The following is a 15247-nucleotide window of genomic DNA, read 5'->3' as shown; positions in this document are numbered from 1 at the left end:
TTCATTCACCAGTTCAGTAGTGCGAAAATCAAGTACATCGCAATTCGCTTTCCGACGGGTTTGCCCCAGTCCGAGGGCCAGCGGAGCTACCAAAGGGCCATTCCCAACCCAAATCAGTAACATTCGACGCACACTACGGATTTTCCACGAGAAAATTGAGCGTTGAAAATTTTAACAGGTAACAGGAGCGCAGACTCATAACTCGCGCATCCACCAAAATTTTAAATTTAGAATCGTTACACGCGACTGCGCCTCCATCAAAGTCCCTCGAAACAAGGTGAACAGAGACAACCTATAAAACGTGGTATTGATGACGTAGACGCTACCATTCGGCCATAGAAACTGTCACACATACGAGCACAGAGGCAATTTTCGTTTTTACGCATGCTTAGACCTTCCTATAGAAGGACTTTGCGTCTCCACTAAATTTGCGTCTCTACCAACTCGAATTTTCAAACCTTGTGAAAAACTTGCGCCTCCCTTGCCGACTGTCGGCGATCTGTACGCGTGTGAAGCAGCGAACCCGAGTCGAATCGATGTGTGCGTGTGAAGTGACCTGTACGAGAGTTTCGTGATGAACCCAACCGACTAAAGATTGGCTAACTGGCAATGAACACAAGTTCAAGGCTACATGATTTCCGGGGACGCAATAGACCAGCCGATGTGCGTGCCGTCAACGAGTCAGAAAACGAGGAACATTGCCTCCCAGCTGATACCCTCCTAATTATGGAATCGGTACAGGCAGTGCTAGGAATCGACCCAAGAAACCTGGTGAGCGCAACAAAGGAAGTAAGGGGATCCAAATATGTGCTTAGAACCCGATCGAAGAAAGCCTTCATGTCTCTTCAGAACTCGGACCAGCTTATAGGCGGTCAAAAAAGTGGAGGTTATCTTCCATCCAGCCCTCAACATAGTACAGGCCATCATCTACGACATCAAGGCACCTAAGAAGCCAAATTCCTGGAAGAGTTCAAGGCTCAGGGGGTTACGAATTTTCTACGTATAACGAAAATGCTTGATGGTAAGCCGGAAAATGTGTTTATCGGCCCGCTGCGTATTATCCACTGCCGATGATGTGCTTCAAGTGTGGTCGCTTCGGACACGGCAGCCGTTTGTGCCCCGAATCCGCCGCCTGTTTGAACTGCAACCAACAACATGAGACATCTAAGGAAAATCCCTGCAGCAAACCTAACCTCTGCATCAACTGCGGAAAAGGACGCATGAGCCAGTGCAGGAAGCTTCTCAATTTTGTCGAGGAGGAACAGATTACTAAGATTAGAATCTACAAAAACTTGACTTCATAGAGGAAAGAGCTCTAGTAAATAAACGGCAGCAAGGCCGAAGGAAACATCAAGGATGACGAACAGGACACAGCAATAGCCCATCTACAAAAAGAATTGGCAACCCTAAAGGAAAGCATGGCCCAAGAGAAATTCAAAGATCGGACAATTAATTATCTAAAAGAACACTGTGCCAAACAGCAAAAACAGCTGGCAGCGGCCACGGCAGAAATAGCCAAATTGCGTAATGCCATCACAGAGCTCCACCAAAAACCATCTGTCCACTCCTGGAAGAACACTCCCTCCGACGAAACTGCTCCTACGAGAAACAAAACCCAAGGAAGGAAAGTTCATCGAACCAGCCCCCATAACCGTAGCCTCCGTTGGTCTGTCCAACAAACCGCAGCTTAGGAGATCTAGCCGTCGGAGAGAAAGGCGCTAGGAAAACAGGCACTGATTGCCCAGAAGCCCCAACTTCAAACGTACCCCAGACATAACACTGCTTTCGCTGGTCATGAACTCTACCATGTCCTGTTCTAGCTCCAGCTCAACAGCATCACTTAACACGCTATGCCAAGAACCTTCACCGGACGTTGACTAGTCGAATCTTTTCTCTGAATAAACTCAACAACACTCAACCCAGCAGTCGGAAAACAACATTCAATACCCTCCCCAAAAAATTTTCAGCTGATGCCCATCAGCCGGCACTCTGTCGTCAGCCATCGAAACACAGAACAATACCTCGCCCGACCTGTTGTTAAGAGCAAATAACCAACCTAACACCGAAAGATCGATACCCAATCGACCAGACGATACAGGCCCGTAGCCAGGAGTTTATTTCGGGAGGGGCTTAAAAAATTATTGTATAAAGCTTTTTTATTTCGATTATACATGTTTTAACCTTATGGTTATTCGCCTCTTTTTGGGTTAGAAAATTTCTTTAGAAAAATTTCTAACCCTACATGTGCGGGATTGATGAACGAACCGTGATGAGCTGCGTAAAAGGTAATCAATTTACCAACTACGCTTTACCCGCCCCTGCATAAAGCTTTTAGTTCTAATTACTTCATATTGTCACTAGAAACTAAACGAAATTTTGAAAAGTTCTTAATGAAAACAAAGCCAAATCTAAGACAATCCATGTTCTTTGTCACAAGAAAGGCTATAGTACATCAACGAATTATTGATGTTTAATTTGATTTTTATTATTTATTTTTATTTACAAGTTACAATTTACTCTCGTTGCAACAATGGATATTCTAGAGTTCTCAGTATTTATGCGCTAACCGAATATGACAATCCTTGACGGTGCTGGAAAACGCAAGGTGTTCTAAGCTACACGTTTAAAAGGTGTAGATGACGCTAAATCGAAATGAGTAGAAAAATATCCATAAAATGTTCGATCGAAGAGAATGTCGAAATTTGCACAAAATCTTCTGATTTAGCAAACGAATTGTAGATGGTTCAACTTCTATTTTCTTGATCTGGCGTCCTGTAACTATTACCAGTTCTAATGCATCATGCTAACATAATTTTTTGGCATACCCCAGTTAGGAAGGAGGATCTTTGGTGATCAATAGGATCAAAATATATGGGTCATTCCACGTCTGATTTACAATCAAAATTTGAATTCCTTCCAATTATTTTTCTTGCATTCATTAGTTAAAGTAATTGACACGTATTTTTTATTTTGGCTGAATATGATTTTTTTTCAAGTTATTAGTTTTTGAACTTTTGAAGTTTATAACATTGAACATTTTTCAATCACTTATAACTCGGAAACTAGGGGCAGATCACTTGTGATGCATTTTTAAAAATCAGCGAAATTAAATGCATTTATTTCCATCAAAATAGAAATTCATAATGTATTTTTCGTCGCGTGCAATGTTTTTGCGTTGCGTGCAATGTTGTTTGCGTTGCGTGTAAGACGTCAAAACCCTACAGAAAAACTAGCCCTACATTTAACAAAACGTCGGACAAAGTGGATCGCGTAGTACGTTTGTTAAACAAACTTTTCTGCGAGGGAGTGCAAAGCTGATGCAAAAATGGAAATTAAATGCATTTTTTCTAATTTGATGCAAATTTGTTATACATTCTTCGAGTGATCTGCCCCTAGCTCGGAAACGATTCGATATATGGAAAAAAATATTAAATAAAAAAGTTGTGTACTCAATGAGCTCACTGAAAAAAATAGCAATTTCTTTTTGTTATATAACTTATGAAATTTGCAATTGTTTGAAACAAATTGAATTTTTTAAAGTTGGACCAATTTTTTACTTATTATTTTCTTTAAATATTAAAAATCATGTTAAAATAATTGTGCAAAAATTTGGGAGTGGATATCAAAATACTTTGCGAGATATTACAATTATAAACTTAAAACAAGGCAATTTTACACCAAACGCCTAGTGATAGGCCTATTGTAATTGAAATATCTCGTAAAATACTTCGAATTTCGTTCTGAAATTTGTAAACAATCTTCTCGATATAATTATAAATTATTTGAAAAAGCTAAAAAGATTTTTTTGGCTCCACCCTGAAAAAAAATTTGTTACTAATATTTGCATAATACATCAATTATTTAACAAAAACAAATATTACAAAAAAAATCCGCCGAGATCTTCCGAAAACGCAGCTTTTATTATTTAATGCTTTTTTCCAGAAATCTAATAGTTTCTCAGTTATGAGGGAATGAAAAATGTCCAATTCTATTAAATTTATAAAACTTTAAAAAATCACTATATTATTAAAAGTCGATATTTGTATGTATGTGATTTATGGACTCCCAAACGGCTTAACCAATTGCCGTAAAAATTTATGTATAGTAGGAATTTGTTATGGAGCGTGTTTGTGTGCTATTGGTGGGGATTATCTGCCTACAAGAAGGCGCTTCGGAACAAATTATGGTTTCCTCCTATTTCGTTGAAAGTCGCATCAACGTGCGATGGGTATTAGCTAGTACTTTATAAAGTTCAAAAACTCATAACTTGAAAAAAAAATCAAATTCAGCCAAAGTAAAAAAATCGTGTCTATAATTTTCAGCTAAAGAGTGCAAAAAAATTGAAGGGAACTAAAATTATAGTTGTAAATCGTGGAATGACTCGCATTCTGCAAATTTAAGACTTTTTTGGGGGTATTCTCATGTTAAAAGCAAATATTTTCTAAAGTCCCCCAAAATCAAATTTATTTTGATTACATAACTATATTAAGAAGATTATGTGAAAAATTCAGAATGGAACTCGAAGTGTTACGAGACATTTCAGTTATAACAGGCCTTTCGCTGGGCGTTTAGTGTAAAATTGCCATGTTTTATGTTTATAATTGTAATATCTCGCAAAGAATTCCACTGCCAAATTTTTACACAATCTTTTTAACACGATTTTAATACTTAAAGAAAATAATAAATAAAAAATTTGGTCCAGCCTTAAAAAAATTCAATTTGTTTCAAGTAATTGCAAATTTCATAAGTTATATAACAAAAAAATTGTGATTTTTTTTTGGTAAGCTTATTTGAAAACGCAACTTTTTTATTTCAAATTTTTTTCCATATATCGAGTCGTTTCCGAGTTATCAGTGATTGAAAAATATTCTATTTTATAGACTTCAAAAGTTCAAAAGCGAATAACTTGAAAAAAATATAATATTTAGCCAAACCAAAAAATACGTGTCAATTATTTTTAGCTAAAGAATGTAAGAAAACAGTTTGGAAGATGCTTGACGTTTATATTAAGCGCACATTGCTCTAATCTATTATATCTAGCATAAAATGAGTATTGTTAGATACCATTACTAGCGATAAATGTTAATTTTGGGACAGTTTTTGTACTCAGTTTTCTATGAAACTTCTATTTTTTTATTATACAATTCGTTTACTTGAGTCGGTTCAATGCATTAGCTAAATGAAGCCTTGAGTCTTTAATATATTTCCACGATGTAAACAATGAAAATGATAAAACGCTAATGGTTGTCCAACAGATCTCGTGCGATTGACCTGTTTACTGATTGAGAAATATTTTTCATAACCAACCGCGTCTTGGTGGTCGTTCATATCTATCTTGTACACTTCCGTATTATTATCGTGGTAACTGCCATGGACATGGCAGTTCGCGAATATCTGATTTCATTTTTGTTTTGTCCCCTTACGGGCCACAAGTGTCGACTTCCTCAATGATGATGCTGACTGTTAATTTTGAGATACTAGAGGCAGTTTTTGCCGTCAATATTATATGAACAGCAGCCACAAATTTGGCAATTGTTTGTTTTTCAGGTAATCGTATTGGAGACTATGGATGTGCAAAGATGTAACGTATATGATTATATTATCGCATTGTGTTTTGTGCGTGCAGGGTCAGCTAGGACGAAATCCTAGCTGACCCTACCCGTCTAATTCCTAGATGTGTCCTTTATAATAAATTACATTTTTTCCAAATGTGACAGGAATCTTTTAATGGCCACGGTTCAAAGAAGTTAAGCTTGTTTATTGGGGCTTTAACCTCCTGGTCGCTCGCCCGCGGTTCAAGTAAGAGGTATCAGATCTTGTAGCCGAACATTGATTTTCTCATCATCCATATATATGAGAATCAACCACGTGTTACAAGTTGCAAAATGACTGGTTTCGCCTAGGCTAATTTGTTGAGTAACATAAGTACTGAATGCCTGACAAGGTAGAACTCGTTAAAGGCGATGTTCGTAAGCATAACCTCTATTTTCACCTTCAGCAAATATTTCCCATCATGAAATTCGGTTATGCAAAAATTCCAGAAGTCTATAGCCTCCACGTTTGGCTGGAGCACCACTTCTTGCTTTTACGATTCAATCATCCGACGGATTACCCCAGCATGAATTAAAGTCATCAGTTTGTCTTCACATCTCGCCCTGAGCAGGAGCAAAAAATCGTCCCGCGCAAGTGAAACGGTCAATCAAATCAATCGGTGCCTATCACACAAGCAGTCCATATAACAATAGCCTATACCTACTGTGCGATTTAGTGATGAGTGACGGTGCCCAGCAAAAAGCAACCCAGATACGGCCGAACTGTGTTGCTGTTGATTTTTCGAAATGCCCCGTAAGACCAGCCATTCGGGAAGTGGAACAGTTATTAAAAGTGCAGATGAAACTCAATCTGGCTGAAGTGAAAACCCTACAAATGCATCATATTAAACATTGCGTGCTGATTTCGTTCAATAACATTAACCAAGCTGAGTCATTCGCCTCGCGAAACAACATGCAGCACACCGCCGAATGCGGCAATGTTAAATATAGCATTCCCGTATACATCGAGAACGGCGCTGTAGAAGTTCGTGTCCATGATTTGGCTACGCGTACCCCTGACGGCGCGATTAAAAAATGCTTGCAAAAATACGGAGAAGTAGACTCCGTTACACATGAGACTTGGAAGAATTTTTTCCCGGGCATCCCTAACGGTGTTCGTGTGGTGAGAATGCGTGTGACCAAGCCAATTCCCTCATACATAACCGTCACAGCGTTAGGAAGTGACGATGTTCTCATTCATCAAACATCGCTAGTCACGTACCCAGGGCAAATTCCTACGTGCCAGTTCTGCACGAAGAAGCTGCACCTCGGAAAACCTTGCGTAGAAACTGTTAAGGAAAACTTAACCAATCCAACTGAAATCAGCCCAGAACCATCTTACGCTAAACCACTAACAGCTGCAAAACCAACAACCAGCAACAACAACAACGAAACGAATGCCGATAACGAACATAATAAAACGACCCTTAAGAGTAAAACGCAAACTGGAACATCCGACTGCGAGCAGCAGGAAAGTAGTACGGATGAGGACATGGACGTGAACGATAACGCGAAAGAAGACAAACGAAATAAACCTCAACTTGCAGTGGACAACATTGGCAATATTTCGCCACCTAGAAAAAGGATCTCAACACGCAGCAGAAAGCTGCGCCTGAACGAGACCAAAAATTTAATGTAGCTGTTTTTTTTTATTCATTGTAAAAAAACAAACAATCGGCCTCGTCGAGCTACCGCATTTGGGCCTAAATAAATTTATCAATTATAAAAAAAAAGAATTAAAGTAACAGTTTCTTTTGTTCTTCCGACGAGTCACACAATATGAAAGGAAGTGTGTTATCAGACTCGGCATACTGAGTAGATATCGTGACCGATGTCTTCGGTGGCTCGAAATAGCAATCTTCCTCACCATTCTCCCATTAATTTGTTGAAACCAAACAAGATACAATTTTTTTACGAGTTACCGAAAAACATATTGCTTCTTAAATTTATTTTTGAAAAGTTTCGGGGGGGGCTTTAGCCCCCTAGCCCCCCCTCTGGCTACGTGCCTGAGACGATAGCCACACCAACAGTCGGCCCCGCAATCTAAGCCCGGTCGCCAGTTGCTCCTGGCATCTATTTCGGTTTCGCTACAGGAGCAGTGACACGAACGCTGAAAAACACTACAACTACACCGCATCTGCAGAATCCGTGCACACGAAATCACAATAAGACAGCACTAACAAAAAAACCTGCGTACCGTACATGAAAGAAGATAGAAGATTTTCCGTGTCTTCCCCGGAAATACTCTATGAGTCCCTGACGGTTGCCGGCGCGGGGAAACGCGGAGCTTTCCCGGGTAAGTTCTACCAACCACGTAATCAGATCGTCAATCCCAAATCAACTTAACAAATCCTGCTCACCATGCTTTTTGCCCGCTTCCTCACATTGCCCCGACTCGGGAAGTACCGGAGACATCCGATGATTCCCCCTCGGTTATTGACGGCGCGGGAAACCCGTGGTCTTTTCAGGTAAAGCTAGTAGCTACACCAATCCTGTAATCCGATCGGAATCCTCTATCGCATTGTACCTTCCTTCAGGATCCTTCGATACAAAACCAGCCACACCAACGTCAAATCTTAGAGCCTACGAAGAAACCATCAGCTGCTCACCGTGTATCAAAAAAGCCTGCTTCCTCGTGTCACCCCGATTCGGGAAGTGCCGCAGACATCTGATGAGTTCTACACCGGTTGCCGGCACGGGAAGCTCGGGCCCTCCCGGGCAAGTCCACATATCCTCAGAGCCCACCTGAACCGAACTGCTGCCTTCTCTACCTTTTATACAGAAACACCAGCAAGAGACTAAAGACCCTCTGAGCGCACACCCGCGGACACAGCTTCATTTGTCCTACTGACTTCCACAAGACTTTTCCAAATGGTATTCGGCAGCAGTCCGACCAAGTATAGCTCCAGCCACAGTCCAACCTCACTACCCGACTGACCAAACTACACACTGACCATCCAATGGAACACCAACAGCTTGAGAGCAAACTTAGGAGACCTCCAACACATCATTGCCTGCTCTGCGCCCCCGTCTGCCTTGCCATCCAACAGATAGACATAAAGGGCGACACGGATCCCCTTGATTCAGCCACCGTTACACTTGGTAATCAGCTAAACGGTCGAACCTCTACGATACGGTCGGCGTAGGAACCACAACTGAGCTGCCGTCAGAGTCGGTGTAATTTGATACCGACCTCATTGTAGTGGGAAGAAAAATCAACTTTCCTATAAGTTGTACAGTAGCGTCTATTTACATCCTTCAGGAAGCCAGTGTAGATGTAGGAAATAAATTGCGGAATCTCTTCAAGCAACTACACCCCCCCCCCCCCCCGTCCTATTAATGGGTGACTTCAACGCCCATGACACAGCGTGTGGCTCAAGAAGGTGTTACCTTCGCGATAATGCCATTATCGAGGCTATCGAAGACAGCAATGCGGTGATGCTTAATGACGGCGGTGTGACCTTTCTCCAAGGTCGAACCACATCCGCTTTAGATTTAGCCGTATGTCACAGATTCATCGCTGGAGCCTGCGGATGGTCGGCTCTCGCCAACACTGGAAACAGCGATCGCTTCCCTATTGTAGTCTCCCATGATCGGATGCACCCCTCGACGTTGCGTAGGCGGGTCACCTCGCCGCTCAATGATTGGGCGGAGTGACCTACCTACGAAAATAACCCTCTATCGATACCACGACTATTTGCCAGAGCAGATTGCAGAGATCATGACACAGGTTGCAAAACCATGTATTTCCTAAACCAGCGGAGCACCACCAAACCGACCGGTTCGTTGGTGGAACCCAGAAGTAGCTAGGGCAATCCAAGATCAATGAAAAGTTCTCAAAAATATCCCCCTTGACCATCATCAATGAAATGAGAGTTCAACGGGTTTTTGAGGCCTCAGGAACCAAACCAGGCCAAAAAGGCCACCTTCCTGGATGGGATCAGCTCCTATTCGTCTACTGCGAATCTGCGAAAGGTTAATGCTCTAAGCGGAAAAAGAAGGCCAAACGGTTTCGCTATATTGGTCAACAGTACCACTACAGTTCAGCCCTCTAAAATTGCTAATGCAATCGGTCAACACTTTGCCCTTCCTTCTGAGAATTCCTCGCTCCCACCTGCCTTCCTCAAAACGAAGAGGACGAAGACGAAGAGCGATTTCTGCAACATTCATACCAAATGCTAGCCAGGATTACAACAAACCTTTCTTTGGAGTGGTGCCAGCCACTGCTCGTAGTATTGCAAAGGGCAATGCCGCGTGACTCGACAACGTTGGCTAAATATGTTACGACATTTACCCACGGTTGGCAAGCGAGCACTCCTAGGCGGATTCTACAGGATACGAGAAGGCGGGACCTTCCTAGACAGCTGGAGAACCGCTTTCTTGCTTCCCCTTCTGAAGAAATGCGAGGCAACCAGGAGCCCCAATGACATCCCAAGCATTAATAATCTTGGGAAAACGATAGAAATAATGGTAGACAGACGCCTGATAACCCTGCTCGAGGAACAAGATCTTCTCGTCGACCATCGACAGTTCGCATTCCATAAGGAACTCGGCACATGAATTCATTTAGGCTGCCTCGGTGAAATAGTAAGTGACGTCATAGCTAACGACTGGCATGCAGACATGGCCATTCTAAATCTCGGCAAGGTCCACAACACGGTACGGCGTGAAGGAATACTTCGCTAGCTGCATCAACGGGCTGTTCGCGGAAACCTTGGCTGCGTGATCAAGCTGTACTTCAGTGACCGACGTTTCAGGGTGGGCGCTGGAGGAAATCAGTCGAACCTGTTTCATGAAGCATGAACTCCCTTTACGCCACGCTCCCGAGAGGTATATACGTGTTTGTCTGCGCCGACGATATAATACTTATAGCTACCGGAAAAATCCTTGGTCATACAAGACTGCAGCTACAGGCAGCCGGTAATGGTGTCGACCGATGGGCCGACTAAGTCGGTTTCCGTATCTCGGCCCCAAAATACGATATTGGATACTGTTGCTATTCCCATCATGTAGCCACCGCAATTCCATTCCAAAAAGAGCCCAAAATCCTTAGTGTGACTGTCAACCGGAATATGATTTTTCTTCCGCACTTCCGACAGCTGAAACAGGACTGCGAAAATAGAAAGAGACTTATCCGTACCATCAGCTCGTGTCACCCGAAGTAGAATAGGCGAACCGCACTCAACATCAGCCACGTCCTCATCCATCGTCGCCTGTTCTACGGCCTCGAGATAACCAGTCACAATTTGGAGGACTTAGTAGATATCATGGCATCGCTATATCATGGAGCAACTTCGAATCTACTGCCCAGCATCCCCGCGGAAGCCGCATGCGTTGAGACCGACGTACTTCCCTGCGGATGGACACTGACGGTAACCGTCTTGAAACGAGCCGTAGGCTTCTTAGAAAAAAAAAATCTGGTGATGAATGTCACTTGCTACAGCTAGTCATGGACACGAGCGTGACCTAAACTTAGACAGCAGTCTGACTGTATCCACCAGAGGAGATGACCCTCCCAGTACTGTTATAGCTAACTTCCTCCAAATGGTCGACCGCAAATACACTAATCATCTGCATATTTACACTGACGTTTCGACACTGAGCGAGGTCGTGATCCGCATGTGAGAGCTCGTCGTCTACCCTCTGTTTGCTCATTTTTTCCGCAGAAGCAGCTGCCATCGCCCCTGTCATTATTAAAGAAACCTGAAGATACACCTGTAGTGATTTTCTTCAATTCCCTCTCGCACAATGGAGTCCGCGGTAATGAGCAGGCTGACGGTTTTGCTGCGCTCGGCCGCCATAAACGCGCTCTTTTTTCTAAAGATGTCTCACCATTCGACATTATTAGGGCATTCAAAGCAAAAGTCTTCGGGCATATTATCGAAAACCGAAGAGAACAAATAGCACCCTCGAGCCTGAGGGTAAGACACACGAAGATCACCCATACCCACACAATCACCCGACTCAACCTTCCAATGTGTCCGACTTGCAATACAATACTCACGGTAGAGCACCTACTCCGAAACTCTCGGGAGCTCGATGACTTGCGGCGTCTCCATAACATGCCCTCCTCGATTCGGGACATATTAGCGACCGACACAGCACAGGAAGAGAATTACTAAGGATGCTAATATTTTGGAAGCGATCTAAGCGGAGCGCAACCGTGCTGGTCTCAAACATCCTACCTACCACCATCGGGTGCTGGGGAGGTTCTTCCGCGGTCCTTTCAACTACAATCTACCAACCCATCTACCACCATCGTTCAGCGGGCTTTCCTCCGCACCTGGACTGGGTACTTGGGAGATTCTTTCAGGACCCTGTTTGCGTGCAATTGCTCCGGAGCGCATTATCTAAGAAAAGAACTCAACAACCAACTTCGTTAAATGCAATGTAACGACTCTCTTTTTTTCAAGGCGAATGACCCTTAGTGGTTAAAGCCCTAATAAATATAATAATAATCACATCATTTCCGTTATTTTTCAAGAATGGCGTCTAAGTCGGTAATTATTGTCAAATGTAAAGCTGGCGATGTACGAGCAAAATCAATTGAGCAACGGTTGGTTTCGTCTACCAGTTATCGAGACACTTCTTTAAAAGTCATAAGACAACTTCTAGTTACCGCACTACATCACCTGGATAGAGCGCACCAACTCCAAGACACATGAGAAAAAAAATACTGTCGACATGTGATATCGATATGTCACGTGGTACCTTTTTACACCCAAGATAATTGCAATTTAGCATTTGACGATTAAAGCAGCGAAAGCAACATATGAACATAGTGAAAACCACCAATGATGAAAGTGTGACTGTATGCTAAATTTTTTGTTGACATGATCATAAACTGAAGTCGTTTTTGCCTGAGGCTGAAACCTGCCGAACTGCTGTAGAAGCGCTTGAGGCGTCTGAAAACTGTGCCAAACCTTTATGTCTATTGCAAATCAGGTTGGGTTCGAGGGTTTGACCAAATGTATTTGAAGAAAGACGTTTACTAGTGCAAATTCGAAAAAATAGGCCTCAAGTTTCAGGCCTCAATCTCAAGCATAAACGACATAAATAAGAAGGGTGAACAATTCTATACCTAATGTAGCATCTATTCTTGCTGACTACCAACTGTCTCAAACCATTAGGAGAATCTTTCCACTTGCTTATTAAAACTCTATGTAATACTTCTATACCCCAAACAAGATGAAACATTTTTCAAAACTTCAACATAAACTTACCTTCCTTTCTCCGATGTTGCCGACTGGCTGATCCATCCTGACTCGCTATCTGCTGGTCCAATTGAATCGTTCTTCCTTTATCGGTGTGAATTTTTATGCCTTCGAACGGTCTCCACCGAGTCGATACTGTTTTGTCCTCCACTGTCGGAGACGGTTGTTTTCCAAACTGTCTCAAGCTCTTAGTGGTGGCCGGTGGTTTTCTTGTGTTATCTAGAATGGTTTGTTCTTTTGGGTGGAAATGCAGATGACCCTTGTGCATGAGATGGTCGGTGATCAAGCCAGACTGGAATGGTTTAGTTATACTACTACCGTCACCTACACTACTGTCACCAGCACCGCTATTTCCGGATACTCCGGAAGCAATGCCGGTGTTATCGCAGGTTCGTTTCTTAAATAGCAATTCAATCCCCGCATCTAGCAGGTTTCGTCGTTTGCCCTGCTCAGAATTGACAGAGTTTAGTTTTGACTTTCGAGATGATTCGGTTTGAACTTTTATGTTGGGTGAAATTAGTAACATATTACTGGGCTTCTGTTCACAAACTGGAAACAAGCGCAAATAATTTTGTATTGGTATATGAGTAAGAGAGACATTATTTCTCAGAAAGGTTGGTCAACTTGCGAGAAATAACTCAAAACAGAAACACGTTTAAATTAATTGCAGTGGTAAATATATTAAGCGAACATAATAACATAGGGACATCGACACTGAAGCAGAAAATTATCTCCTCGGAATTTTGGTATAATACTAAATAGAATAGATTTTGATGAAAACTAAATTTCACATTAAATTATTAGTGCCAAATTACCAATTTAGCCCAATTTACTACTGATAAATTCATGCAAATACTTCACTGCACCTAGCCCACAATAGATATAGAACCTGGCACAGCAAGCTGTGTTCAAAAAATTGAGTATCAGCTGTATCAACAAACGGAAATAATACCAATACATACAAACCAATTTCAAATCACTTTTGCAAACAGAACAGCAGAACAAAACATCGCTACGGTTTTACACTTTGTACGATAGTTTGCCACGAAACGAAACAAAACTTATGAAGGCATGCAGAAGCAACATGGATAAGCAAGAAATTTTCAAAATATGCGCTACTGCCCAACTCACCAATACTCAGTCCAAGCGTTTTCGGTTCATCCAGTGGATTTTCAAGCAATCCGCTATCGAGAAATTTGTCCAGATTGCCATGTTGGAGATAGAGGACAGTCAGAAAGCTGAAAGTTTGCGGGTAAATCGAGCTAAAAAAATTCTATGGTCAATTAATTCCGCCTTACCCAACCAGGAAGCTGACCAGACCGAGCACGGCGACAATGAACCAAAACAAGCCGAAAATGTTGATGAAAACACCCACACTCAGCAGTATCCAGCTGGCGTACTTGAACTCCATCGTATCGCTGGAATTTATTGGGAATTTCCTAGCTCACCGCCTAAACATTTGTCTCCATCATCATAGAACTACTATCTACACGATTTAGCACGAAAAACGCAATTTTTCTGTACATAAACAAGCCAACACTCCTAGTTTTTGCAAAAACATTAAACTTTTTACTGTTTTACGAAACGACCTGAAACGACAAGCTGTCACTGTCAAGTATGTGTTGCCAGTTTGGCAGACACACTCGACCCCACTGTAAAAACGATACGAAGCGGATCAGCTGTGTACAGCGAAGGTCAAATGTTTAGAACTGCATCATTATAATCTATCTGGCATCATTAAAAATAACATTTTTGAACAATAGGGTAACCGTATAAATAAAAACGATTCCAGAAACCTTTTGAACTATTTCCAAACTATAAGCCTTTCGAATCCCGTGAAAAAAACGGTACCGAATTGTTTCGTGAGGAAAACGAAACATTTTGCATTGCAAAAACCGGTTGATGTTAGGTTGGGTAACCAACCTAATTTGGACCCCTACATATTTTGCCAAGTTTTTCTGTATTTTTGTGGTTTGATGCAGCATATACATTCCTTGGGTTGTCTTATAAGTTTCAATATCATTAGTTCATGTCTAATTGTTTAAAATTAAACAGAATCCACAGTTTTCAAAAATATCACCGAAAACGTTTCATGTTTCAACGATAGCCGAGAGGAACCGGTGGAAATGATACATGTTCAAATTGGATTTAAATTTGGTATTATGCATGTTACGTGTTTGAAAAGGTTTCTTCGTAATGTTTTATCTAAAAAATCTTAAATAAATGGTGTCCACAATATGTCTTAAAAAATTGATATCAACTTATTTTGGACACCCCTCGATTTTCTTTCTTAACAGCTATTTGTTTATAGAGTTAGAATTATTAAAAAAGTGAAAAATTTCGTAACGGTAGGTCGCCTGTTCTTTTTGGTCAAATTATTTAAAAATGTTCAAACCAATAGATGTCGAAAATCAAACGATTGAGGAACATTTCATTGAAGAC

At 41.7% G+C, this 15247-nt stretch overlaps 1 protein-coding gene across 3 annotated transcripts in view; it reads right to left on the bottom strand.

Annotated features, from left to right (window-relative positions):
* Positions 1-14401, bottom strand: part of LOC131684027 (sorting nexin-13-like) — a 29021-nt gene extending 14620 nt beyond the window's left edge. Inside the window, exons 1-3 of one of the 3 annotated variants that reach the window (XM_058966496.1) lie at positions 14104-14401; positions 13937-14043; positions 12815-13354 (exon numbers count right to left, since the gene is read on the bottom strand). In XM_058966496.1, the coding sequence (XP_058822479.1) occupies positions 12815-13354; positions 13937-14043; positions 14104-14216 (760 nt within the window). In that variant the 5' untranslated portion in view covers positions 14217-14401. The remainder of the gene's footprint in view (positions 1-12814; positions 13355-13936; positions 14044-14103) is intronic. The other 2 variants (XM_058966497.1, XM_058966498.1) reach the window with 2 other exon arrangements.
* Between the last annotated feature and the right edge of the window lie 846 nt (positions 14402-15247).

The sequence above is a fragment of the Topomyia yanbarensis genome, chromosome 2 (assembly GCF_030247195.1).
Source record: "Topomyia yanbarensis strain Yona2022 chromosome 2, ASM3024719v1, whole genome shotgun sequence".
Classification (NCBI taxonomy): Eukaryota; Metazoa; Arthropoda; class Insecta; order Diptera; family Culicidae; genus Topomyia; species Topomyia yanbarensis.
Note: the sequence above shows the minus strand (reverse complement) of the source record. Positions and strands in the feature narration are given on the sequence as shown.